The sequence below is a fragment of the Grus americana genome, chromosome 21, assembly GCF_028858705.1.
Source record: "Grus americana isolate bGruAme1 chromosome 21, bGruAme1.mat, whole genome shotgun sequence".
In the NCBI taxonomy this organism is placed as follows: domain Eukaryota; kingdom Metazoa; phylum Chordata; class Aves; order Gruiformes; family Gruidae; genus Grus; species Grus americana.
In genome coordinates, this window is record NC_072872.1 from 2,249,064 (window position 1) to 2,273,036 (window position 23,973).

The window sequence follows — 23,973 nt, forward strand, 5'->3', positions numbered from 1 at the left end:
GTGGCGGTGCCCTGCCCGGGGTCGGGGCTTCACCAACCGCAGAAGATGGAAACCCAGGCACTGCTCCTCAGCACACGGCCTTTATTGAGGCGGTCGGCACCTCGGGGGGCTCACCCGGCTGCGGAACTCGATTACGACAATTTAAATCCACGTACAGAGAATTAACGGCCATTATCCGGAGGGGAAACGCTGCGAGGCTCTGCCTGAACCACGGCACCTTCAGCTCAGTGTTTTACACCAAATATGGGAGAGTTCTTAAAAAGGGGAAGGAACTAAGATCATATCATCATAATAAATAAAGAACATGGAGAGAGTTTACATTCAGATTCCTCCCACAGCCCTGTGACATAATGAAGCGACCCGATGAGGCCGTTTCGCACCGACATTCACACCATTTCTAACCTTCTTCCTAACGAAATGACCCAACGTCTCCTCCTCTCACCACAACGCTAGTCACGGCCGGAGCCGAGGAAGAGGCGAGGATCAAGAGGACACACGGCCTTGGTATTATCTTCACTAACATCGGGGAGGTGACGTGATGGCAGATTTTAGGGCTTTAACGGAGATTTGGGATAGTTCTTTTTGGTCAGAAAAGACCGATGTCTCTTTTCCATCTCTCTTCCATTTCTTCTCAGTAGGAGACACGTAGGCGGCACATTGTTTTGTTGCGCTAGCAGCTTTTCCTCCCAATTATCTTCCAGCAAAAACGTAATATAGATCTTTGCATCCGTCAGTCACGCAAGCTGGAATTTCTAACCGGACCCAGCGGCAACGTGGGGCGACACACCTTCAGCCAGTCCGAAGCTCAGACATCTTCTCCAGCCTTGCCTTCACCTGCAGCCCTACCGCCAGGCGCGGTTCAGCAGCTTCACCTGAGCAAGTCTCTTTGTGATCATCGTAGCAAAAACCAGCCCAAAGAGAACGCTGCTTATCAGCACGTAGTCATAGTCGTCTTTTAGGACATCAAACTGCTTCGATGGGTACACTCGGGTCTGGTAGATGTCCAGGCCATACGCAACAACCTAAAGAGATGAGATGAGGAGCTGGTAATGCAGCTTTCAGCAGAAAACCAGACACTTCAAAAATTACTGATGGAAAGAGATGTTTAAGCAGCAAGCAGGCAGATGATAGGAGGTTACACGCTACGGTATTGGACTGCTCTACCTGCAAACTCCACGGCCCTACGTCGAATCCGCCGCCCTGTACTCACCAGACAAGTGGACTCCAGGCCGGAGGGGGCCGTATAAATCCCTCTCATTCGAGATATGGTTTGATTGTAGTTGATAAACCTCTCAGCATGGATTTGGACATCAGGGGAGTATGGAATCAGGTTCTCTTCTCTGAAAAGCATTTAAAAAGGAATCAAAACCCAATCAAACAGCACACAAAGGACATCGTCTGCATTTCCTTGTCTGATCATCACAAGCTGACCTAAACCAGCAAATTTAGCAGCTTTTCCTGGTGCAGATTCATTTTTGCTGCAGGATGAAAAATCTAACATGCCAGCTGGGTCAGACCACACTGCAGCACCCTCCTTTTAGGCTTCTAAAGTTTGAAAAACAAGTGTCATGCTAAAAACTTCAGAGTTACTCAGACTGCTGCTTCTTAGAGTGCAGACAAGAGGCTGGTTTTGCCAACAATAAGACTTGCTGCATTACAGACAAATTTATTCCATCATTAGACTGGGAACAAAGCAGCTTCACTTAATTTCATACAAGAATTGCCTTCAATCTGTCTAAGCCAAGTTGTTCTACTTCACATTACCATATTATACCCAAAATCCATCCCTCCTCCAAGCTGCCCGGGAACAGTGGTTGTCGCGCTTTCCTTACCTGCTTTGTTCCGTAGGGATCTCTGGGCGGCGAGGATCAAGCAGAGCCTTTGGAAGAGAGAGGATGGCTCCGGAGGGAAGCCCAACTGCGCACGAGAAGAAATGCATCTTAAAAACGGCCACCTCTGACAGCATTTTCTAACAGCTAACAGAAATGTTCTCTTGCTGCTTATCCTTGAACTTGCCGGGAGTCCGGGGCAGCCCACAGACAGGATTTTTGGCAGTAAACTGCATTTTGCTTGATGTTCAGCATAAACACATTCAGAACTGAGCAGCATGTACTTACTGAGCAAGTGACGGCTGGTGATGCCACGCTCGGTGATGGTGGCCTCCATGGCACTGATAGCAGAAGGGAAGATGTAAGATTGCTGGAGGACCTGAGGTAAAATCGGGCGGTCGAGGGAGCTGAAGGCTGTGGCATTGTATTGCTCCGTCCCCTCGTATAGCTCCAACACAGTGAACTCGTTCCGCCGTGCCTTTGTGTTCCAGTACTGGTACTGAAACGAGAGAAGACTTTTAAGAATACAGGGCAAGCAGAGTCAGTAATACAGAAGTAGGAGGAAATGACACAGAGTGGTCAAAAAGCCTTCTCTGTGCAAGTTCGGCAACTGCCCCTACCTCCCAAACGTAAAGAACAAGATACAACTAACTTCTTACCACCACCCAGTTCTCTGAATGGACGATGTGGACCGGTCCCTTCGCTTTCTTCTGTACCGATGAGTGGATGATCCTGCCTGTGACTCCATCAATCAGATATATTCCAATGAAAGTGCGCTCATGATGCGTATCTGTGCTCTCCGTTACCACAGCAAGCAGGTTTGGGTTCAAGGACTGGAGGAAAAAAAAAAACAAAAAACCACCCACGAGTGAGACCCCCCCACACCTTAGTGCCACGGGCACCCTGCTAATCTGCGTTTCGTCTGTGACAAGGCATATAATAAACAAAGTATCTTCTTAGCACAAATCACGTGAAGAAATCAAGCAGCTATTTCCCCATCAGCAGATGTTTGACTGAGTTAACTGCTGCGTGAAAACGTTTTATAAAAGAAATCTCCAACAAAATTAGCACCTTCTACAGAGGGTTATGGACACTGCTGCATATATAGAAAAAAAATGGCACCACGGAGCAATTAGTCTCAACGTAGTGCCTAGCAACGGTGCCGAGATCTTCCTGTGAGATAACGCATCAACAAAAAGTCAACAAAAAGTTCCTGTGGCACCTTGTAGAGAACACTGCGGTCTCCCATCACGCGGCCCTGGGAGTGCACGTGCTCGTTGGACCTCTTCCCTTTCACAGTCACTATCCTCTGGACTTCGGTGGGTATGACCACCTCCCAACTCTCCTCTGTTGTCAGGTCCTGCAAGAAAAAAACCCCATGACATGGGAGGTTTTATCTTTTCCTCAAAAGCCACCGTCTCCACCAATAAGATGCAGGGAGCTCTCTCTGCTTTTGAATTTTAAAAGTTTTAGGCACGTTTTGAGGCTGAACTGTTTCTATTCTGAGTAAAACTCCGTAAATCAAATGAAGAGCTCAACTGTGATCCAGAGGACATTTAGGAAAATGACGTCACTTGGACTATAATGAGTCTTCCATACCTTTTTCAGCCTAAATCCGGAGAGTTTTCCCTGCTCAGCATCCACTAGATAAAAAAAGATAGTATGGGCTATTTCTTCTAACTGGCGAAGAACATTTTTAGTTGCTGGAAAAGCTGTAACCTGGAAAAGAATTGAAACGCAGGTTAAAAACCAACTGGCACACAAAAGAAAAAAAACCAACCACCAAATAACCCATCACAGAAAGATTATTTCAAACACACTTACCAGAATGAGGTCTGTCTTACCAGAATAACCTTATAGTTTTGTGTGAAATGTGACTCAACGGCTTTTTTTTTTGTTTTTAAATCTTCCTCCAAAAGGGAGGGGAATAATTAACTAGAACGTGAAGAAAACTGCCTCCAGGCAAAGCAATTTACCTTGTACTCATCATCGATCAAGAGTAGTACTTTGGCATAGTCTTGATCCATAATAGGCAGAAGCAAAGTCTGAAAAATTGGACGCTTCAAAACAGGGGGAGCTACTTGACTTCTCTTCCCAAAGATGGGGTTAAAGACATACAGAAAGCTCATTTTAGTTTCCTGAAAAACAAAAAAAGATGCAAAACTTTTTCTAAGGCGGACAAAAGAGCTGGTTTTCTACTTGTTACCTGCTGGTGTCAACTATTCATACCCTGGATTCAACTATTCCATCCTCAAAACATTCTTTTCAGACACGCATATAGTCTATCACACATTTCTCTATCAGAACCATACCGTGACATAACGGCTTTAACTAAATCCTATCTGCCACTGCTGAGGCAGTCTCAGTACATAATGACGTCTCCTCCTCCCTCGCATACGGAGTACAAAACCGCCGCAGCTAGCTAAAGGACAGCACACATGACTTCTCTCACACAACCAAATAAACTGGATTAAATTCTTTCTTTTGTTTCAGTAAAAGACTTCAGAAGGGACTCACCTTGTCCTTAACAAGCAAAGTACATTGTGGGGGGTGTGGGAAATGGGCTGTTGTTCTTTGGACCATCAGCTTAAAGGCGGAGCCTGGTCTTACGTTCCTGAGATACTGCTTCCACAGGATGGTGCCAGAACTGCTTTCAATACCAAAAAGCTGAGCAGAGACACACAGTAAAGCCAAAGTTTAGAACAACACATCTCGCATTCAAGCACTGCATCTTTCTTTGGGACACAACAAAGACAGCAGAGTCCTGGTGCCTCTCCAAAGCTACCACGACATTCTACCCAAAGCCTGGCTAAAAGCGGGAGCGGGAATTCAGAGCTGAGACTTTGCTACAGTCTAGAAACAGATTCCTACCCTGGCTTCCTCACCTTTCCCGAAGCAGTGACCATCACCATCATTTTCTGGAGGTTGAATTCATCTCTGGCCAAATTGTCAATGTTAATCTCATTTTTAATCTGGCTCCGGGGTTTCCGGGCATCATAGAACATCTTCCAAAGATGGGCAGTCCAGGCTTGCAGCAAGATAAGTTGGGAGGACAGCCGCTTCAGAAACATCCCCAGCAAACCATCTGCAAATAGACCAACAGTGATAACAAGAGGGAAAAAAATAGCACGTCCCACTCCGTAATTCCAGTTATGGTCTCAGCCAGTAGAAGAAATGCTGCCATGCATGAACCTATGATAGTTCTTCACCTCCCACTCCAGAATAGCATTTACAGGTATTGTTTCTATGACAGACCCTGGCATTTACTAACCTTTTCCCACTTCTCACTCCAAAAGATGCTCCCATCAACTGAAAGCAAACCTTCTTGCAGACTATTTAATCTCTTCCTCTGTATTCCTTCTTTCTCCCTGGTACACTCACAGCAAGTGCCCAGTAAAGCCTACCCACCTGTAAGGTCTATATCTCCCTCTGCACTCATTACTTGGAGCAAGAGAAGCTCCTGATTAAAGAAAAAAAAATACTTAATTCTGCCTAATCAGGGTTTATATTTAGCTTCTTGAAATAAGCAAAATGCCAGACTTCAACTATATTTCACCGCTGCGGAAAGCAAGCAGAGAGGAGATCAAGTTCCACTAGGAAGCATTAGTCAGAAGTATCAGACGACACTGCATGCAGTCTGAGGTTACCTTGAATGGCTGCATCCAGGACAGCGAGAAAAAACAAAACAAAGCAAAAAAAAAAAAGCTATTGCAAATGAGTCTTCCAGAAAGGGTCAAAGGGAAACATTTAGGAGACATGGCCAAAATTCCCCCTACCGCTGCTGGTTTTTGAACATAACAATGTAATACGCTCATGCCATCTGCATTTGGCACTGGACTTAAAAAGCTTAGACGGAAATGGGTTTCCTTCTGCTCATTTTAATTGCCATCAGTAGAAATTTGAATCATAACTCCCAGCTCAGATGAAAATGAAAACAATAAATACATTTTTTTCAGGAAGAACACCAAACAAACTCACATGCCTAAAAGTAATCCTATTAAGTCTATGGTTTACCTGCTTTCTTTCCAAACTCTCCCTCCAACTCAGCCTGTGCACCTGTCAGAGGTAGATCCACCATCTCCAAGCTTACCACTTCTGCTAATGACTCCTCTCGACTCCATACAACTTTTCCTGGAAAGAAAAATGAGTAGAATATTGGAAAAATCTGGGAATAAACTTCTGGAGGAAAAAATCATCACTTAGTATAGAAGCATCTTGTAGCGGGCCCTTCAAATGCAAATCACTGTTCTTAATGAAACACGAAATAGCATCTATCTATCTATCATCGCGTGATTAGCTATTTCATAAAAGACAAATACTTCTGTGCAACTGGAGCCACTGTTGAAGAAAAACCCACAGGAACAGTAAAAGCAATCTGATCTTTTAAAAGGGTTACAGTCATTAAGTCTATATAAAGTAAGAGATACACAGTGTGAACACCCGGATGCCTTTTAAACCCTAGAAAATTCATGTCCCTGAGATGGACTTCCAACTCTTTCGGCAAATTAACATTTTTGCCACGAGGATTTTGTCTGAAGAAACTTTGAGGAAGATCTCCAACAGGACGTAAGACTCTCATCCTACAGAAAGTTTTGAAATCTGCAGAAAGCCTATGAAATCCAAAGGTTCTGTCTGTACAAAGAACGCTGCAGAACCATTGTCTCAGATGAAATGTCTTGCGAGGGTGAGAGAATCTTCAATATCTTTTATGGGACAGTTAAAATTCATTTTGCCAGTTTCCAAAGAAAGCAATGACAAAATATAATCATTTGGGACTTGGAATTTTCTTCCTGTCCTACAGCGACAAGGTGTCCACTGTTAAAATTGTTGTAGGTTAGCTGTTGGCCAGTTACCTGGCTGCTGGAGGAACATTAGCATGTGGTCTTCTGTTTGCACCAAGGCTCGATAGCCCACGGAGTCATCCTTCTTCAGGAAAACCTGGATGTATAGCTGGAAAGAAGAGCAAGCAAAACGGTGAGGTTAACGATCACATCATCTCCTTGGAGAAAATGGAACTCTTGGTTGAAACAAGAGCAAACAGCGTCATTGTATGCAGTAATCCCACGTGTCGGCAGAATGCTTTTCACCGTGTCTGAAGGGCTCTACCAATCCTGCCGAATCAGGGTAGGGAGGGTATTGCAAGTCTGATACACCACAGGACTGAAATAATCACTCCCTGCTCACCTGCTGTGGCTTGGCACCACTCTGCTCCAGGTTAAAGGTAATCGTGGTATCTAACAATCTTTGTCCAGTTTCAACCAGGTAGAGATTAATATTGTAGGTTTGATTGGAACAGGTTAAGGATTCCTAGAGCAACAAGGAGAAAATAGGTGAGTTAAACATACATGCCACACCAAATTCTGCAGAAGGATTTCATATTCAGTAAGAACTGTGGCTTCTAAATATTTTTAGATTTTATATATATGGAGCTGCTACAAAACATCGGTCTCCAAAAAGACGGTGCAACACTTTTTTCATTCTGTTCCTGCTGGCAAAGGAATAAAATGGAACTGTCGAGAACTTCTACTGTTCTTGGGAACAAGTGCATTTCATACCTGCTTCCGGGAATCCTCCAGAGTACTTCCAGCAAGAAGGCCATCAGAACTTCCAGGTTTCTGAAATGAGGATGAGAAGAGATAACATGGCTGCAGACCCCAACAAGAGTACATAAAAAATTAGGGTTTTGAGTGCCTGACAAGTCTCAGCTTGACTCTGAAAAAAGGCAGGAAACAGTTCTATTTCTGATAAAAAAGAAAACTCACTAAGTTCAGTATCCCCAAGAACTCAAATCCTCTCTAGATCAGTAAAGCTGGTTCCTAGGCTACGCGCCCACCTAACACAAGGCTGAAACACAGGACAGCACGCTTCACCAACCAAAGATAGCCTTAGCTGGATGTAATCAAGATCTGCTTGCATTACCATTGTCTTTGTATGTCTGAGAAGCTAATTAAATCTTCCTCAAGTTAATACCCATCCCTGGGCCTGTGAAGGAAAACACTTGTGGAACCCACCCCCAGTCCATACCCATACTAGAGCCGTGCTGGTTACATAGTACAGGCAAATTCTACTCACCAGTTCACTCCTGCAGGTCAGGACAGCTGCTACAGTCTTCTCCCCAGTTGTTGCAAAACTCACCAGAGCTGCCTGAGAAGAAAAAAAAAATAGCAGAAGATCATAAAACAAACAAGAAAATCCCAAAAACTCACCAAAAACTACCTGTGCAGCAAATTAAGCTGTGCTGGAATTAAAACCAGATGATATTTCACAAAATTTAAAAAAAAAAATTATCTTGGATAAGACTGAAAATACTTCTCATAAAGATGGAAACAGCTGACCTGCCACAGGCTTTTGAATCATTATATCCAGTGTCACTGAGCTTTTTAAAGCTTGTCTGCTTTTCAAACCCACTCAGCTGGCCTAACAAAAGTACTGCTGCACCACTGGCTACTTAAGACACGCGGTGGCCACAAAGCGTGCCTACACTGATGTCTGGAAATACTACAGCAGCTACTATAACCAAAATCAAATGGTTTTCGAGCGTTGCAGCCAAGAGCACAACTGAAATGAGAAGCTCAGCAGCTTACTCAGACCGCTTAGTACAGGGGTGTTCGTTTAGTTTGAAGAATTTTAAGCTGTAGTTGGCTCTCTTGCCTGAGTATGTTTGTCTTGGTTACCTGCTGGAAGTCCCGAAGGTGGCTGAGCAGCCCATGTTTGTACTGCAGCAAAGCGAAGTGGCTTGGAGTCAGCTGCAGGAAAAACTGAGTCCGCGAAGCACTGATTACATTGGGTTGAGTGGCCAATATCCTGGGCTGGAAAGCATCGGCAAACTCCAGGTCAAGCGACTGTGAAAGGAAGACAAGATATGTGTCCATGAGAACATTTTCTTCACTGAAACTAATACTTTCCTTTTATCAGCAGCAATATAAGCTTTATGCAGAGGTTCCCCACATCAGGATAAACAAGGCAGAAGCAAGGAGGCCAGACGTCAATCCAGAAGGAACGATTAGACAGACAAAAGGTTTTCTCTCCCTTCCCTCAGTTTATGGATCACGATCCCCCCCAGCTCTTCAATCATCCTGTAGTTTAGCAACAGGAGAGCCCCCTCCGCTGCCAGGCTCAGTCAGGAATCAAACCAGTTGCACAACGAATTACGTACAACGCTCTTTCAGCGCTTCTCACCTGCAGTGGGATCTGCTTCATCTCCTGCTCCGTCTCCAAGGAGCAAACGTAGAGTGAGTGCGTGTCCACGTCCACACACACCAGCACTGCCTCCCCCACCATGCCGCACATGCCGTTTAAGCTCTTCAGCCACGGGGCTGCCACTCTGATCTGACAAGTGAGACATAAACAAAGAGACGAAGTTGCCAAGAGAACAAAATCTTCAAAGAACCAACCTGGACACAAGCAAGAATTTCAGTCAGAATTATTTTTACTGATAACCCTGGGAGAAACTATCTATTAGCCTGAAAATTCCAGGATGGTCTTGACTAACAGCTGCAAGTCTAATTCAGTTTTGCTTTCAGGGCATTCAGCAGCGAAATCCATTTATTGACCTGTAGGCAATGGCACAGTGAAAGGGAAGTTTGTCTGTACTACAACAACTATTAGTTACTTTGCACACCACAGCCCATTTAGTTGCAGGTACATTTGTTAAAATCAAATTCAATATTTTGGGTCCATAATAAAGCACTACCTGTTTTGTAATTTCTCCATCTTCTACGCTGAACGTTAAAATGTTCAAGTGGCTCTGGGGAACGACTCCAAGCACATGGATCACTCCAGTCCCATGGGAATACACCAACTGGTACTGAGTACTCTCACTGCAAGAGAAGCAGCAACCATGAAACGTCGTCTTCTCTCATTACTGTTTTCAGATGTTTTCAAAAGCATAAGGCATCCTTTCCGAGCCAATAGGCTCCCTGTCAGAAGTTTACACTTCTACTTAAAATATGTTTTTACCTTTCTGGTAAGTGTTCCACCCATTTCTGGTGCCCGTTGGAAAGGTAGTGAAGAGAGATGGCTGCCTTCTTCAGGACGGCCACATATTTCACCACATCCTGTAGCCCAACCAAACTAGCCACCTGGAAACTAAGCACAGGTCACAAACACAAGTTATTTATTATTATGTAAGTTAAAAACTGTATTCTTCTAGGAAAAAAACCCCACTCTGTTTAAAGACCTTTTTCAAACACTTAACATCAGTCTTGAAGTACTATTTATAGCCCACTTTATCTATCCTTGCTGATGTCAACAGAGAGCATTAGGCTGAAATCCAAACACCCCAAACCAGATGCATGTCTAACATGTTGCATATTTAAAGAGAAACTTCATCTACCAAAAAAAAAAAAAAAAGTTTCTCTTCCTCTTACCAGTTTGCTAAAAAATAGAAATAGCACTAGATTTAACTGCAAGGTTCAACCATTCATAAAGAATTCACCCAAACGTCATTTTGGAAACATTACATCTAACTAATCTTTCTCCATAACGCAATTCCAGACAAGGTCAACAACTCCTTTCTTCCTTCCCAGACTAGTGTTACAAAGGGAAAAAAAAGACCGTGCAAACATGAAAGCCTACCTGCCGGTGTCCAGTGATGTCTCCCAGTTCAACCCTCCGATGTTGGTCTCCCAGGAACGCAGAATACGTCCAGCATTGGACACAGTGATGGCATCTGCCCAGGGAATGAAGAGAAGCAGATGAACACAGAACTTCTATCTGCCACAGATCAACAAGGCAATGAGTTCTGGCAAGTTCAACCTATGGCCTAACGCACGGTTGAGATCCCACGTACGAGGACAACTGCCAGCCCCAGCACACCATCCGCCTGTTCTCCTTACCCTGCCCGTGGATCAGCATCGCATCTATTGCTCCTTCGGGGGTTCCCTTGTCCACATGGCGCCACACTGAAGGAAACGGAGTTAAGTGAGAACAAGATTTGTTCCCCCAAAGGCATTTGTTATTATTTTTAAACCTAAGCTCTTTATGGCAGAGAACAGTCTCCCTGCCCTAAGCGACAGCTTTTGAAGTGCCAGCTGAATCCTCTCAGTCTGACAGAGCAGTATCACCAGCATTAGTGTATCAGTATGAAAACACAGTGCAACACAATCGACACGTGAGCCCCCCTGCAACAAAACCCCGCTTCACTCACGGATTTCGCCGCTCCTGGAGTTCAGAGCAGCCACGACATTTTTCTCGGTGGCCACGATGAGCTTCTTCGAACCCTGCGAGGCCTCCAAGGAGGCGAACTTGAGCTTCCCCACGTACTGCTGCCTCCTGGGAGAGGAAACACCAGCGGGGGTGAGACGGGACAACGGGGCGCCTCGCTGAGGGGGCGGGAGGGGGAAGGCCCGACGGGCGGCTGCAGCAAGAAGCCTCCTTGCAGGAGGAGCACCCCGGCGCGGTGGGGACCACCCCGGCTTCTCCCCAGCACTCACCAGTCGAACTTGCCCACTTGGTCCTCATAGACAGCGGCCGCCAGCGGCAGCAGCAGCGCCCACAACCCCGCCGCCATAGCAGCGGCCTGCCGCGACCCCGCCGCGAGGGGGGCTTAACGCCGCGGGGCTGCCCGCGCGACTGCCTGCGCGGAAAACCGGCGTGAGCGCCGCCGGGCGGACGCAGGCACCGCGCTGGGCAGCCCGCGGGCGTTCCCAGCAACCCGCGCGGCGCCGAGGGGACCTCGAAGCACGGCGGCGCCATGCCGAAGTCCAAGCGGGACCGCAAAGGTGAGCGCCCCGACCCCTGCTCCCCCCGCTTCTCCACGCCCGCCCCCGCCCTAACGCGCCCTCTCCGCTCCCCGCAGTGTCCCTGACGCGGACGCCCAGGAAGGGGTTGGAGGCCAAGCAGGCGCTGATCGCTGAGGTGAGTGCGGCCCAGCCCTGCGCGGCGCCCCGGTCCCCCTGTCCCGGCTAACCGCTGCCTTGCAGCTGCGGCGATGCGTGGACACCTACAAGTACATCTACGTCTTCTCCGTTGCCAACATGAGGAACAACAAGCTGAAGGACGTCCGGAACGCCTGGAAGCACAGCAGGTGAGCCGGGGTGGCGGCGGCGGGGGGGGGATGCCGCCCGAGGGGGGAGCGCGGCCTCGGAGCTGACGGCCGCTTCCTCCTCTTCCTCCTCCTCCCGCTGCCCAGGATCTTCTTTGGGAAGAACAAAGTCATGATGGTGGCGTTGGGACGTGAGCCGAGCAGCGAGTACAAGGAAAATCTGCACAAGGTAGGGGCTGGGGGTTTTCTCTGTGTCCCAGATTTCACCTCGCGCGTGGTGGCTGCGTCGCGGAATAACGTCGAGATGGCAGAGCTTCCCTGGGTCGCCGTTCTGCCGGTGTTTCAACTGAATCCAGCCGTGTCGTGACACAGAAGGTGGTGTTGGCAGAGCTTTCACAGCTGTACAGGGCTGAACCCTAGAAGATGAGTCCCACAGACAGCCTTTCTTTCAGGTCAGCAAACGCCTGAGAGGTGAGGTCGGGCTCCTCTTCACCAACCGCACCAAAGACGAGGTGGACGAGTAAGTACACGTCTGTCAGAGCCACGGCTTTGACATGCTGAGCAGCCTTTTTGTTGGTTTTTTTTTTCCACTTGACTACTTCACTTGCTGATGTTTCCCTTAAAGTAGTGAGGCTTTTCACCTCATCTTTCTCCGCTGTCCCTGAAACGGCAGGGAAGAAGTTACAGCAGGCCGTGCCGTAATCCCCATCATCGCCCAGGGGATGTTCTTTCCGCAGCTGAAGCTCTGTTACCCGTCTCTGTCGCAGGTGGTTCTCCAAATTCAGAGAGGTGGACTTTGCCCGCGCAGGGAACAAGGCGACGTACACGGTGAGCCTGGACACGGGGCCCTTGGAGCAGTTCCCCCACTCCATGGAGCCTCAGTTACGGCAGCTGGGGTTGCCAACGGCATTAAAGAAAGGTACGCCAACCTTCGATTTTCATCTGCACAGATATTTTAAGGAGAATGTTAAACAATCGTGTAGAATTTAGTTTTGGAGAAAATCCGACGGAGAACTTTCTCCTTGTTCAGCTGGTGCCGGAACTCTTTATAGTTATTGTTGCGCCATTCTTCCCAAACTGATGTCAGCGGATGAACGAAGCGGCGAGATTTCTCTGGGCCTAACCTAGTGCGTGTGCATCCCATTCAGAAACCAGACGGGGTTTTTAGAGTTGATCTCACCCAGCTTCTTGGGGGCCCTAATACTTGGATGGAAAGGCATAAGCTACAAAGGGCGGTGGTTGAGAAAGTCTGAGCTCTGCCCCCCGCGTTTTGGTGGGCTTACCCGGTGTTTGTGAGCCTACTTTGAGCGCTTTTGTTCCTGCAGGAGTGGTGACGTTACTGTCAGACTACGAAGTCTGCAAAGAAGGGGAGGTTCTCACCCCCGAACAAGCCCGCGTCCTGGTGAGTAACGTCCGCGTGAGCCCCTGTTTCCCCCAACGCAAAATCATCGCCAGGCAGTGAGCAGGAATGACAGATTTCTGTCCTTTCCTAGAAACTCTTTGGCTACGAGATGGCGGAGTTTAAAGTCACCATCAAATTTCTGTGGAATTCTGAGACGGGAGACTTCCAAAAGCTTGTGGGAGATGCAGCGGAGAAAGAGGAAGAGGAGGATGATGCTGCTGCTGATGATGATGACAGCAGTGAGGACTAGCAGCAGCTTGGACTCTAGACAGTGTTTTAGAGACAAAAAGAGGAGGATGTTTCCCTTCCCTGTTTTCACCCAGAGGACAAGGATGATCAGCTCGAATATGCTCTTCATAAAAGATGACCTAATTAAGCTTTTTTTTTAATATAAATCTATACATAAACTTCAGACAGTTGTTGCTGCTGCCTGTTACTGTTTGAGTACCCCAGAATCTGAGGAAATGCCACCTCGAATGTGAAAGCTAGGTGCAAAGCATGTAAATGTAACGCAACTTAGGCGTAGCACGTCTGATGCTGGGGAAGACGCTGAGGGTTTGTCCCTCTCTTCTGATAAAACCTTCAGAAGCAGCTACTTAGCTCAGAGTCACTGAGCGCCCATAAGGAGATGCCAGCCGGGTTATAGGTATGGTTATGAGATAGGGTCTGCGTTAGAAAAAGGGTTTTATTCTTGTACGTAATTATTTAAGATACTGTGTTAAAGCAGAACCAGGGCCTTCATCCAGTGACGTGCCCGTTTTCTCCAATCAACTGCATCTTTAAATCGTAGTGTGTGCTGTGTAGACCTAAAGGTCCGTGAGGGGAGAAAGAATAAGGCACGGCCCAGCACAACAAGGTAGCGGTTCCTACAAAGCTTCGTTAATACAGGAAAAAATCTACAACCCATTTACACATCGATCAAAGGGGCAGGGTGGGTAAGTACCTCCCCCATGCTTTGAGAAACTTGTGTTCGATTATCCACCCCCACGACACCCGTGTTCTTCTCCCTACCCGAGTCTCTAGCGGAAATAGTTGGGGCAGTCGTGCGCGGTCAGGTTCCAGGCTTTATCGAACGCCTCCACGACAGCTGGGAGCAGGGGACCCTCTTCACTGTAGTCAAGGTTCTGCTCTAGCTGTTCCAAGTTGGACATCCCAATGATCACTGCATCTCCAAGAGAACCCTGGAAAGCAGTAAGAGCAATTGCTCATCCCAAAAGAAACCTAGTTCGCCTCCCAAGCCCACGGCAGGCCAAACTTTAAATGTTTCTTTCCAGTAAAGGACATGCAGTAACTCCTGGGTGTTTAGACAACTGACATCACAAAGTTCTGTTCGTGAGGCCAGAACATCTCCAAGTCATGCCAACTCCCCAAAAGCTGCCAAACCCTACTTTATGGGGGGCTACAGGAACATTTTGGGGAGATGACGAATATAACCATTAATTTCCTAGTCCAGTGAAAAGCAAAGTCATCTCCCCGCAGGGAAGCTGTCTGGGCGGGAAGCCAAGACCCCAGTAATTGGCACTTAAAATCTTCCACTTCCAATCCTACAAACACCAGATTCCGTGGGGAAATGCAGAGCTGACTCGCTCCTACAGGCTCATTTTGGAACACCACAATCCCACGGGATACACAGATGAAAAGATAACTCTTTGTACGCAGACATTTCCCTGTTTGTGTGCCGCAACAGCTGCCTGGTTCTGGTGGTGCTGCACAGGCCGCCGGCTACAGCTGCGACAAGCCCTCACCTGCAGTCTGGAGTGATTGTACAACCAACGCAACGCAGCGGACGTCAGGCTCGGTGCGTTGGAACCGTAAGCATCTTTCAGAGCTCTTTCTATTAGGGCAATTCCTTCAAAATTGTGCTTCTTCCAGTACCTGTGCGAAAAGAAATCACTCTTACTGCCCTTGGCACCTCCAGTGAATTGTGTATCTATAGTCCGGGCAAGTACAAAAGGCTTTCAGGAAGCCTCACACAGCTCTTTGTAGCCTCCGAGGACTTCTGCAATCCCCTGCTGCACGCCAGGAGGAAGCTGAGCCAAAAAAACACTCTGCAAAGCTCAGTCACAAGCCATGGCCTCAACCACATGTGCAGATGTAATCACTGCACAAGCTTGAGTCAATTCTGCTTCCTCTCAGCTGATTATTAGTGTGGGGTTTTTTTATGTAGCCACTCCTGCCGCATCTCCCCGCTCTTCTGTCAGCTCCAAACGTACCTGTCCCTGTAGGCTTGAGCCCAGTCATTCCCAAAAAACCTTCCAGTGGGCTGGCGTGCGTCTTTGTCCTCATACTTGTACTTGCCGGTCAGCAGCCCTCCTGCAAAGGGTCAGCAGCGTGTTTAGGGGTGGGCTGGCTCTTCTACAGCCCCCATTTCACATGGTTTTGTCTCAAAGCCTCACCCTGTCCCTCCCCGTACCTGCCAGTGGATTGTAGGCGTAGAACCGCAGTCCGTAGTATCTCAGGCAAGGGAACAGCTCGGTTTCCACCTGGCGAGTGGTCGCGTTGTACATACCCTGCACAAAGATGAGGGAGACAAAGAACGTCAAATGCTAGCTCCTGATAGTGGTCGTGAGCACCTGGAACAGCCTTTTCCCCACCCTTCCCTGACCATACTCTTCTCTTATCCAGAAGAGCGGTGCCAGGTCACACAAGGTTATTATCTGCTTAGGAACAGACTTTCTAAGGACTCGAGCAACAAACACATACTCAGCTTTTTCTGAGAAACAATCTATCTCACTCAGCTTTCTGATCACGCATGTCCTGAAGGGACTTCCCAGATAACTGCAGCAGCTTCCTTTTCTGTGTTTGTATCTGGCACATCGAGGGCTGGTCCAAGATTTGGGGCTCCCAGATCCTTCCCCGTGGTGACTGACCATGGAGAAGCACCTGTGTGCTGTTCTGATCTGAACCCTCATATTCGTTTGGTTTGGTTCATCTCCGCCTCCACGAAAGATTTGCTGGACCATGGCAAGCCCCCATCCCTCACCTGGTACACAGTTGGCATCACCCAGTTGTTGTATTTGCAGATGGTGCAGATCTCTGCGACCTCCCATGCCGCGTAGTTTGATAGACCAAGTTCTTTAAACTTTCCCTGCAGAGGAATAAAAGGGTGCTCAGGTCCAGTTTTCAAAAGTACATTTGTACCTAGTCAGTGCAAGATGCGTACGGTGAAAAGGACAGGTGCCGAATTTTAGTTGAGTTCTCTGTGCCTCCCTGTATGCCTTTTCTAGATAGACTATGAATTCTAAGACCTGACAAAAATATTTCCCATTTTACATTCAAATTAAATGGCACTATTAGATTAATGCAATTCAGGAATTCTTCTTCACCCATTACCAGCACTAATCTTAACCTAGTCAGTTAACTCAGCTGAAAGCAAAGTTCAGATGCTTTAGCGTTTCCAAGAGCTTTTGGGAACAAAGTGCACCACGTGAATATGCAATGGAGCGTTAGTTGTTTGGCTTTCCCCTGGTCACGTCCCCCCTCTTCCTAGTGTTGTGCAAACCCGGCACTGCAGAAGCGGACAACAAGCAGCCCTGGTTTAAAAAAGCAGTGGGAGGGAGGGAAGGAATCAAGAGATTCCAGGCTTGGACTTCCCACTTTACTTCTTTGTGCAGCTCATTGCAGGCACGCAGCGTCTCCTCCACCGGGGTCCCGTGGTCAGGGGCATGGAGGTAGAAGAGCTCCACACTCGTCCTCTTCAGCCTCTCCAGGGACGTGTCCAGCTGCGATCGCACGCTCTCGGGCTTCAGCGTCTTCCCATCCCAGGGATTGGCCTTGGTGGCAACTTCCACTGGCAGAGAGAAAGAAAGAATGAGCAGGGACGTTTCCACCTGCAGGAAGGGAACGGGGATAAGGGGCATAATGCAAGCATTGCTGAAGTTGTTTCAGGGAAGGCCCTTCTCCTCGGGAACAATGTCAGCCTAGCAGGAGAGGCTCTTCTCCTTCAGGACCACAGGTCTGCTCTAGAAAGGGAGGCCCTTGTCCTCAGGGTCCAGGGATCAGCTCTAGCAGGGGAGTCCCTTCTCCTCAGGGATGGTGTCAGCCTGGCAGGGAACACCCTTCTGCTCAGGGATGGTGTCAGCCCGGCAGGGAACACCCTTCTGCTCAGAAAATGGTGCCCTTCCCCTCAGGGACGGCATCACCCCGGCAGGGAATACCCTTCTCTTCAGAGACCGCCCTCTCCCCAGCCCCACTGCGACCGACGCCGGCCGTACCGGGCTCCGTGCCGCCAGCCAACAGCGTGCCCAGGATACGTTCGGACTCTCCACCCGCGTACATGTAAGCGGTATCGAGGAGACGGTACCCTCGCCGCAAGAAGGCGCGGAGGAGCGCGGCGCTCGCCTCGGGCCCTGCTCGCCGTCCCACCTCCATGGCGCCCAGCACCACCCCGGGACGGGCACCTCGCGCCGCCATCGCTGCCGCCGCCACTGCGCATGCGCACGTAGCGCAGCCCGCGGGGAAAACACCCGCCCCGCCCGCCGGGACAAGGTCCAAGCGCGCATGCGCCGGGGAGCGGCGCCGGCTCCGTCCCGGCGGGAGCGGTCAGATCCCTCCCTCCCCTCAAAAAAAATTAGGCAGTTTTGCGTAAAAAACAGCAAGTTTCCTAAAAATTAGGTTGGAAAAAAAACCCAGGGAGTTTCGGAAAAAGCGCTAGGTTTACAAAAATCCTCGTAATTTCGCCCCCGAGGCAGCAGGTTCGTAAAGAATCCCAGCAACTCCCCGAAAAAGCAGCGAGAAAACCAGCGAGTTTGGGGGGGAAAAAAAGCAGCAGGTTTGTGAAGGAAACCTGGCAAGTTCCGAAGAAACAGCGGATTTGCAAAAAAGGAAAAAAAAAAAAAAGCAAACCACCCCACAAACACCCAAGTTTCCCCAAAAAAAGCAGCCGGATTCCAAAGAAAAACCAGCCCGATTCCTGAGGTAAGTCCCTGCTCGGCCGGGACGCACCGGTTGGGTTTTATTTCTCTTTTCAGGCCAAATCCTGCCGGGCTGATGGCCTTCCTGGTCCCGTCATCCCGTCAGATGTGAATTTAATGCCAGTAAACGTTTATCAGCCGTTAATGAGGGTTTTTTTGCAACATGAACCGGCTTCGAGCCTCGTCCGGAGGAGCCGTGAGCTTGTTCCTGATATAGATATATTTTTTCCCAGCGTTATTTCTCTTTTTTTGCCCAGGTTATTGCATTTTCCCCAGCGTTATCCCAACAGTTTTGTTGCCGGATGCCAATAAACGTCCGTCGGCGGAGCTGAGCTGAGCACCGGGGGCCATGGATGCGCGGCGCTGGAGGGGCGTCCCACCCGGGAATCTTTCCGACTGTCCCAACGGCTCCCGCTGGGTGATGGATGTGTTCAACGAATGCGCCCAGGATGGCCGGGACATCGCCAGCGTCGTCCTGGGGTTGGTTTCCATCTTCTGCTTTGCCGCCGCGTCTTTTCCGTAAGTATCGCTCCCAAATCCCCGGCCGAGCCCTTCCCTGGGTACGACGCTCCTCTCTAAAAATCAAATCTCAAGTGTGATTTGCCTGAATTATTAAATCTACCGGGCAAAAGCAATCCGGGCTTGGAAAATTTGGGATTAACAGGAGGAGAGTGAGCAGGCAGTACAGCCCCAAAGCCTTGTTTGTTATTATATTGTTATTATCGTGCTTGGCAGCTGCAATAAACCACGTAAGCCAACTGCAACGCACTCGTTGCAGGTCATACGTGCGGAAGGAATGTTTTCAGGAGCCCTGGGCTTCTCGGAAGTGCTGGGACAGCCGTGGCAGAGGGGGACGTGGCGGGGGTCATCAGATTATTTCGTAACCAGAGGAGTGGTTTCTGCAGCTGGTGCTTCTCCTCGCTGCCTTCTGCCCCGGCTCGAGGGACAGATCACGAGGGCTTGAGCCCAGCGCATCGCTGCGAGCGCCCGACGGGTCGCAGGACTTCTCACAGGGGCCGGGTTTGCAGGGGAGCATGTGGTTTTACTAGAAGAAATCTTTGTTTTTCCTCCCCTCGAGTGTGTTGGGAGGGTGGGGATTGCAAAATGATGCAGGTGGGAGCAACAGGGAAACCTGGGGATGGTTCCTGGGTAGCGCTGAACCGGCCGGGGGTCAGGGTTTGTGACTCTGCCCGACTCCCCCTCTGCAGGCAGTTTTACCAAGCCTGCAAAACCGGCATCATGGACCAGGCTCTCTCCATCTATTTCCTGCTGGGATGGCTGGGCGGAGACCTCCTAAACCTCATCGGTTCCTTCCTGGCCGATCAGTTGCCGCTGCAGGTACCGACCGACTCGCTGGGGCCGGGTCAGCTCTCAGACACCCCGGGAGGACGGATGGGATGGAATGGGATGGGAGCTGCTTGATCCAACACTGGGAACCAGAGACCCAAACAGCCCCGGGGATGGGATACGATGCTCTGCCCTGGGATGCTGGCTCATCCCAGCCACCAGCTGGAAGCCCTACAGGTAGGACCAACCCATCCTTCTCCCCGCAGATTTACACGGCCGTTTACTACGTGCTCGCAGACCTGGTGATGCTGTCTCTCTACTGCTACTACAAAGTGAAGAACAGGAGCGGAGGAAGTGAGTTCGCCTTGGTACATCTTTCAGTCTGGCTTGTCCTCGGCTGCGGAGCCAGGAGGGGAAGCAATCCCTGGGGGAGATGCGTTGGGGCAGAGATGCTTTGCAGACACATCGATGCAGCTATTAGATGCCTCTTATTGCTTGCTGTTCTTTTTTTTTTTTTTCTTGAATAACCTGAGCACCCATGAAAGCCGCAGCTAGCAAACAGCTACTGGCCATGCCTGGGGCTTCTGCAAACCACCACGCGTAGTGTCCGGATTGAAAATAACCCCCTTGTGAGTTGCATTGAGTATAGAAGGAAATGACTTACCCGCAGTTACGCGGTGACTCCGTCTCGGAGCTGGAAACCACAGCCAGATCTCTTGACTCAGGCCAGCGCTTTAAGGGAAGGCGTGAAGTTTTCCGGCTGTTTTGGGGTCAGCCCTCTTCTCGCAGTTAGTGGCAGCCTTGACGTGATGGAGAAGTTGCTCCCTGTTCACATGGAGTAAAAAGGGAACCTGAACAGTTCTCGCAAGGCTTAAAACAGCAAGAGAAAACTCACTTTTTAGCATAGCAGCTTTCTGTGAACTACAGATGGGCATCCCTCTGGACCCTGAAAACTATGTAACTTATTAAAGCTGTTTGACTCTGCTAAACTAATTGATACGTGGCCCATCAACCGTATCGTTATGTTAATGCTGGAGAGCTTATTTAACAGAATATCCAAGTCTTGCTGTCAAAGCAGGGCTTGGTCTGCCTGGGATTTGAATGTGCACTGTTGTGAGATAAGACAGTGAAAAGCTTCTAGATGCAAGGGGTGATTTTGAAGAGCCCTAAACCCAGAGAAACTCGAGTGCTCTCGTTCTGCAGAGATAGCAGCAGTTTCCTCCCTGATAACTTACAAATTGCCCGTATCGCTGTGAGATAAAGAGCCGGCGGCAGCTATTGCCCGAGTTACTTGGTGCTGGCTGTGCCACCACAGAGATAAGGGAGAGCTTGAAGGTCTCTTTGCCCGGAGCGGGTCCTGGCACCCACTGAGGCTGCTGGAGGAGCACCCCCCAACCAGCCTCCGCTTGATTCCCCACAGTCGTCACCCCAATCAACGCGGCCTTCGTCTTCCTTTCCCTGGGGATGGTGTCGGCCGTCTCCTTCCTGGGCAGAGGTGCTGCCATGGCGCAGGACCTGGTGACGTTTAAAGGGAGGTCTCTGCTGTCCACTCGTGTGGATGAGCTGGGGTCGAAGGTGAGCCAGTTCCTAAATCCGGGTGATGGGGGGAGAGAGGATAAAGCGTCCGGTGGGGTGGGCATGTCCTGCTGGACCAGTGCGATCCCGCTTAGTGCTCGGCGGGGTGAGGAAGAGATGGGGAGATCGAAGGATGGGTTTTGGCCCCACTGTCGCCTTGCACGGAGCCGCAGCGCGGGTGGTAAGGGCGTCTCTGAGAACGCGGGGGCTGCTGGCGGCCCCCCCTTGCCTTGCAGCCTTTCACCAGGAGTGAGATCATCGGCTTCACCATCGGCTCCATCTCCTCCGTGCTGTACCTGTGCTCCCGGGTCCCCCAGATCTACACTAACGTAAGTGCCGCGCCGTGAGCTGGGCAGGGTGGTGGCCGGGTCCTGGGGACCCCCTGGGGTCCCGCGATTTCAAGTTGAAGAGGGGCAGTGGGATCATCTTTCTCCTCTTTGCTCAGAGGTCCCAGGTCCCTGTCTCTGACCATTTCATAAGGGATTTTTTTCTGCATTTCCGTGCTGAAACCTGATTAATTTTTCTCCCCTCCCTTTAACATACCAATATTTTGAGCGTGGGGCTTTCTTTTTGCCTTTATTTACAAGCAAAAGGGGAACTGAAAGGCTCTTGGCGTTGAGTCACCACCTTTTTTTTCTTCTCTCTTTTTGGGGGTACGTGTGATTAATACTACTTTCTAGTGATATTTCAGAGAGCTGCATCCAAGCCCCTCTCTCTGGCCCCTCTTCTTCCAGTACAAGAGGAAATCCACCATCGGGGTCTCCTACTCCCTCTTTGCCCTGGTGATGCTGGGGAACTCGCTCTACGGCCTCAGCGTCCTCCTGAAGAACCCCGAGCCGGGACAAGGTGAAGGCGACTACGTCCTGCACCACCTCCCCTGGCTGGTGGGCAGCCTGGGCGTCCTTTCCCTCGACGTGGTTGTATCCTTTCCTCCCCAACGCTTACCTCCGGGATTGCGTCCCGCCGGCAAGGCTTTGCAAGGAGCGATCCTGTCTTGGGCCAGGCAGGTTTAGGCTGGAGCGGGTGAGTTCATGCTACTCAGCGGTTGCTTTTGAGCTGCGCTTGCTCACCCGCCTGCTGGTGAGTAATTTATGGTGTTGCAACAGCTGAATGCTTCAGACCCTTGTTTGCATGAAGCTCGTTGCCCGGTTTTCACCTCTCCTGGCTCAAACAGCCTTTTAGATCCACCCTTGCTTGTGTGAAGAGCCTTAATCTCTTCTCAGATCTCCTTCCAGTTCCTCGCTTATTGGAGAGGAAAACCCGGTACCTGTGAGGAGAGGGATGCTCTTCTTGGTGAGCAGGGTGACAGCCTGGAGAGCTGATGAAGGGACCTGCCCCGGAGCGAGAAGAGGATGATGCAGACGGGAAAGCTGGCCTGAAGGCCGGGCAAACTGTCCCCTCCATCCTGGTGGCTTTGGGAGAAGAAGACCTGAGCCAGCGGGTGACATGTGCTGCTAGGACGCTAAGCCCAACCAGGTGGCAGAGGCTGCTGCTGAGAGACCTCGTGCCTCTTTGATACCAATGATGCTATCGGGATAAACAGGGAATTATTTGATACCTCAAAAGGTCGCTCTTTGCTGCTCTTACCCCCCGCACTTCTGCCGTACCCGCTGTCTCAAGGGTGGTCTGGGGTTTCCCCGGTACCGGCAGAGGTGGGAAGAGCCTGGGGGGCTGCAGGGAGGGGACAGAGGTGACCGACCTGTCAGGAACAGGAGCCCCCCTCGCCTCTGTGGGCCCCGCGGCTCCACCACTGAGCTCTTCTGCAAGACGTGGCAGGGACTGGACCCGGCTCAGGAGGAAGAAGGGAAGGAGCGGCGTAACCAAAGCGTGTCGGGCCACACGGTCCTATTTTAATTAGCACGGTCATGCGTGTATAAAACAAGTCCTTGCCCCACGTGTCTCCTTGGGGTTTATTCTGCCGGTTCATCTGGCAGCTCCTGCCTCTTTCTTAATAGTCCCCATTTCTCTGACTTCTCGGTTTTTGCATCACCCGCACGTGAACCGCCTGGAATTTTTGGGAAGTTGCTCCATCGCTTTCCAGTTAGCTGTGGAGGCAGATACCCAGGGGGAAGATGCTGCCTCTCTGCTCGGTCTGCTTTCCAGTCCTCCTCTCTCTTGTTGATGAGTTTGTCCCAAACTTGATGACTTTATCCCCAATGCTGATGAATTTATCCCTGTCCGGGGTCCCACACAGGGATGGCAGGAGGACTGGCAGCAGCGGCGGTTTGGGAAAAGCTGTGTCCCGGGCAGGAGAGATGCCTCGGGCGGGCAGGGAGAGCGGTGGCACCCGCAGCCTGGCGCCGCAGGCTCCTTCCCACACGCACGCGCGTGTTTCTGCTGGGGAGAAGCAGCTCAACCTCACCAGGTGAGCAAGAGGAAAATCAGCCAAAGCTCGCAGGCCCTTCAAGTACACCACAGCTTGTCCTTTTAAAAACAAGAACTTCCCTTTGCCTGTGGTTGCTATTAGTTCTTCTTTCTGCTCCCCTTTTCTCCCAATACCCAGCGCTTCCCCCTGCCCACGCAGCTTTCTCTGCAAATTGAAATTAAAAAAAAATAATAATTCACATCCAGCACTAAGATAAACCACGAGCATGTTCCTAGCAAGATAGAAACGCAGCTTTGTTAGATGTCGATACCTGTTTATTACAGATAAAGCCCTCGGGGCTTGGATTTACTGAAGGAATGTATTTTAAGCTCGGCTCATGTTTGCTAGCTCAGCTCTGAAGCGTGGGGGAAGGCAGGGTTGGTAAACTGAGAGCTGGACTTAACTAAGCTGACCTACGGCAAGGGGATAGGATGGGATTTGGCACGCCTGCCTCGCGGGAAGGACGGTTCATGACGTGAGGTGATTGCCAGGTACCAGCTAGGCAAGAGCTTTTCGCAAAGCCAGAAAAAACACCTCTAAGAGGTAACGAGAAATAGTTACGTGCCAGCAGCCGTGGTGATGGTGGTGGATGGAAGTTCGTGTCGCAGAGAGGCTCT

General features: G+C 49.9%; 4 protein-coding genes across 7 annotated transcripts; 2 read left to right on the forward strand and 2 right to left on the reverse strand.

The window, feature by feature from the left end:
• Window positions 1–64: 64 nt before the first annotated feature.
• On the reverse strand, window positions 65–11,420 carry EMC1 (ER membrane protein complex subunit 1). The gene is made up of 23 exons (XM_054849289.1): window positions 11,264–11,420; window positions 10,978–11,102; window positions 10,667–10,732; window positions 10,407–10,500; window positions 9,789–9,917; window positions 9,523–9,649; window positions 9,009–9,158; window positions 8,504–8,671; window positions 7,902–7,973; window positions 7,385–7,444; window positions 7,014–7,136; window positions 6,683–6,779; window positions 5,844–5,960; window positions 4,715–4,914; window positions 4,347–4,496; window positions 3,806–3,967; window positions 3,429–3,548; window positions 3,052–3,189; window positions 2,489–2,662; window positions 2,118–2,328; window positions 1,833–1,917; window positions 1,211–1,340; window positions 65–1,022 (listed from the first exon to the last, which is right to left on the reverse strand). Exons 1-23 carry the CDS (start codon window positions 11,338–11,340, stop codon window positions 843–845), a joined length of 2,955 nt encoding a protein of 984 aa, XP_054705264.1. The 5' UTR covers window positions 11,341–11,420; the 3' UTR covers window positions 65–842.
• A 48-nt stretch (window positions 11,421–11,468) lies between these two features.
• MRTO4 (MRT4 homolog, ribosome maturation factor) lies at window positions 11,469–13,628 on the forward strand. The gene is made up of 8 exons (XM_054849300.1): window positions 11,469–11,551; window positions 11,629–11,687; window positions 11,753–11,856; window positions 11,962–12,043; window positions 12,267–12,334; window positions 12,582–12,733; window positions 13,140–13,216; window positions 13,308–13,628. Exons 1-8 carry the CDS (start codon window positions 11,524–11,526, stop codon window positions 13,464–13,466), a joined length of 729 nt encoding a protein of 242 aa, XP_054705275.1. The 5' UTR covers window positions 11,469–11,523; the 3' UTR covers window positions 13,467–13,628.
• Window positions 13,338–17,671, reverse strand: AKR7A2 (aldo-keto reductase family 7 member A2). 3 transcript variants are annotated; one of them, XM_054849292.1, is made up of 8 exons: window positions 17,431–17,671; window positions 16,819–17,006; window positions 16,200–16,304; window positions 15,630–15,726; window positions 15,430–15,529; window positions 14,962–15,091; window positions 14,228–14,397; window positions 13,338–13,480 (listed from the first exon to the last, which is right to left on the reverse strand). In XM_054849292.1, exons 1-7 carry the CDS (start codon window positions 17,627–17,629, stop codon window positions 14,236–14,238), a joined length of 981 nt encoding a protein of 326 aa, XP_054705267.1. In that variant the 5' UTR covers window positions 17,630–17,671; the 3' UTR covers window positions 13,338–13,480; window positions 14,228–14,235. The 3 variants fall into 3 exon arrangements, with proteins under 3 accessions (XP_054705267.1, XP_054705266.1, XP_054705265.1); XM_054849291.1 differs by lacking the exon at window positions 13,338–13,480 and adding an exon at window positions 13,884–14,022 and having other exon boundaries at window positions 17,431–17,670; XM_054849290.1 differs by lacking the exon at window positions 13,338–13,480 and having other exon boundaries at window positions 13,884–14,397; window positions 17,431–17,669.
• A 14-nt stretch (window positions 17,672–17,685) lies between these two features.
• Window positions 17,686–22,885, forward strand: SLC66A1 (solute carrier family 66 member 1). Of its 2 annotated transcripts, none has more exons than XM_054849293.1 (8): window positions 17,686–18,133; window positions 18,387–18,648; window positions 19,338–19,467; window positions 19,683–19,770; window positions 20,837–20,990; window positions 21,209–21,320; window positions 21,726–21,911; window positions 22,215–22,885. In XM_054849293.1, exons 2-8 carry the CDS (start codon window positions 18,479–18,481, stop codon window positions 22,311–22,313), a joined length of 939 nt encoding a protein of 312 aa, XP_054705268.1. In that variant the 5' UTR covers window positions 17,686–18,133; window positions 18,387–18,478; the 3' UTR covers window positions 22,314–22,885. The 2 variants fall into 2 exon arrangements, with proteins under 2 accessions (XP_054705268.1, XP_054705270.1); XM_054849295.1 differs by having other exon boundaries at window positions 17,688–18,133; window positions 20,837–20,991; window positions 21,228–21,320.
• Window positions 22,886–23,973: the final 1,088 nt, after the last annotated feature.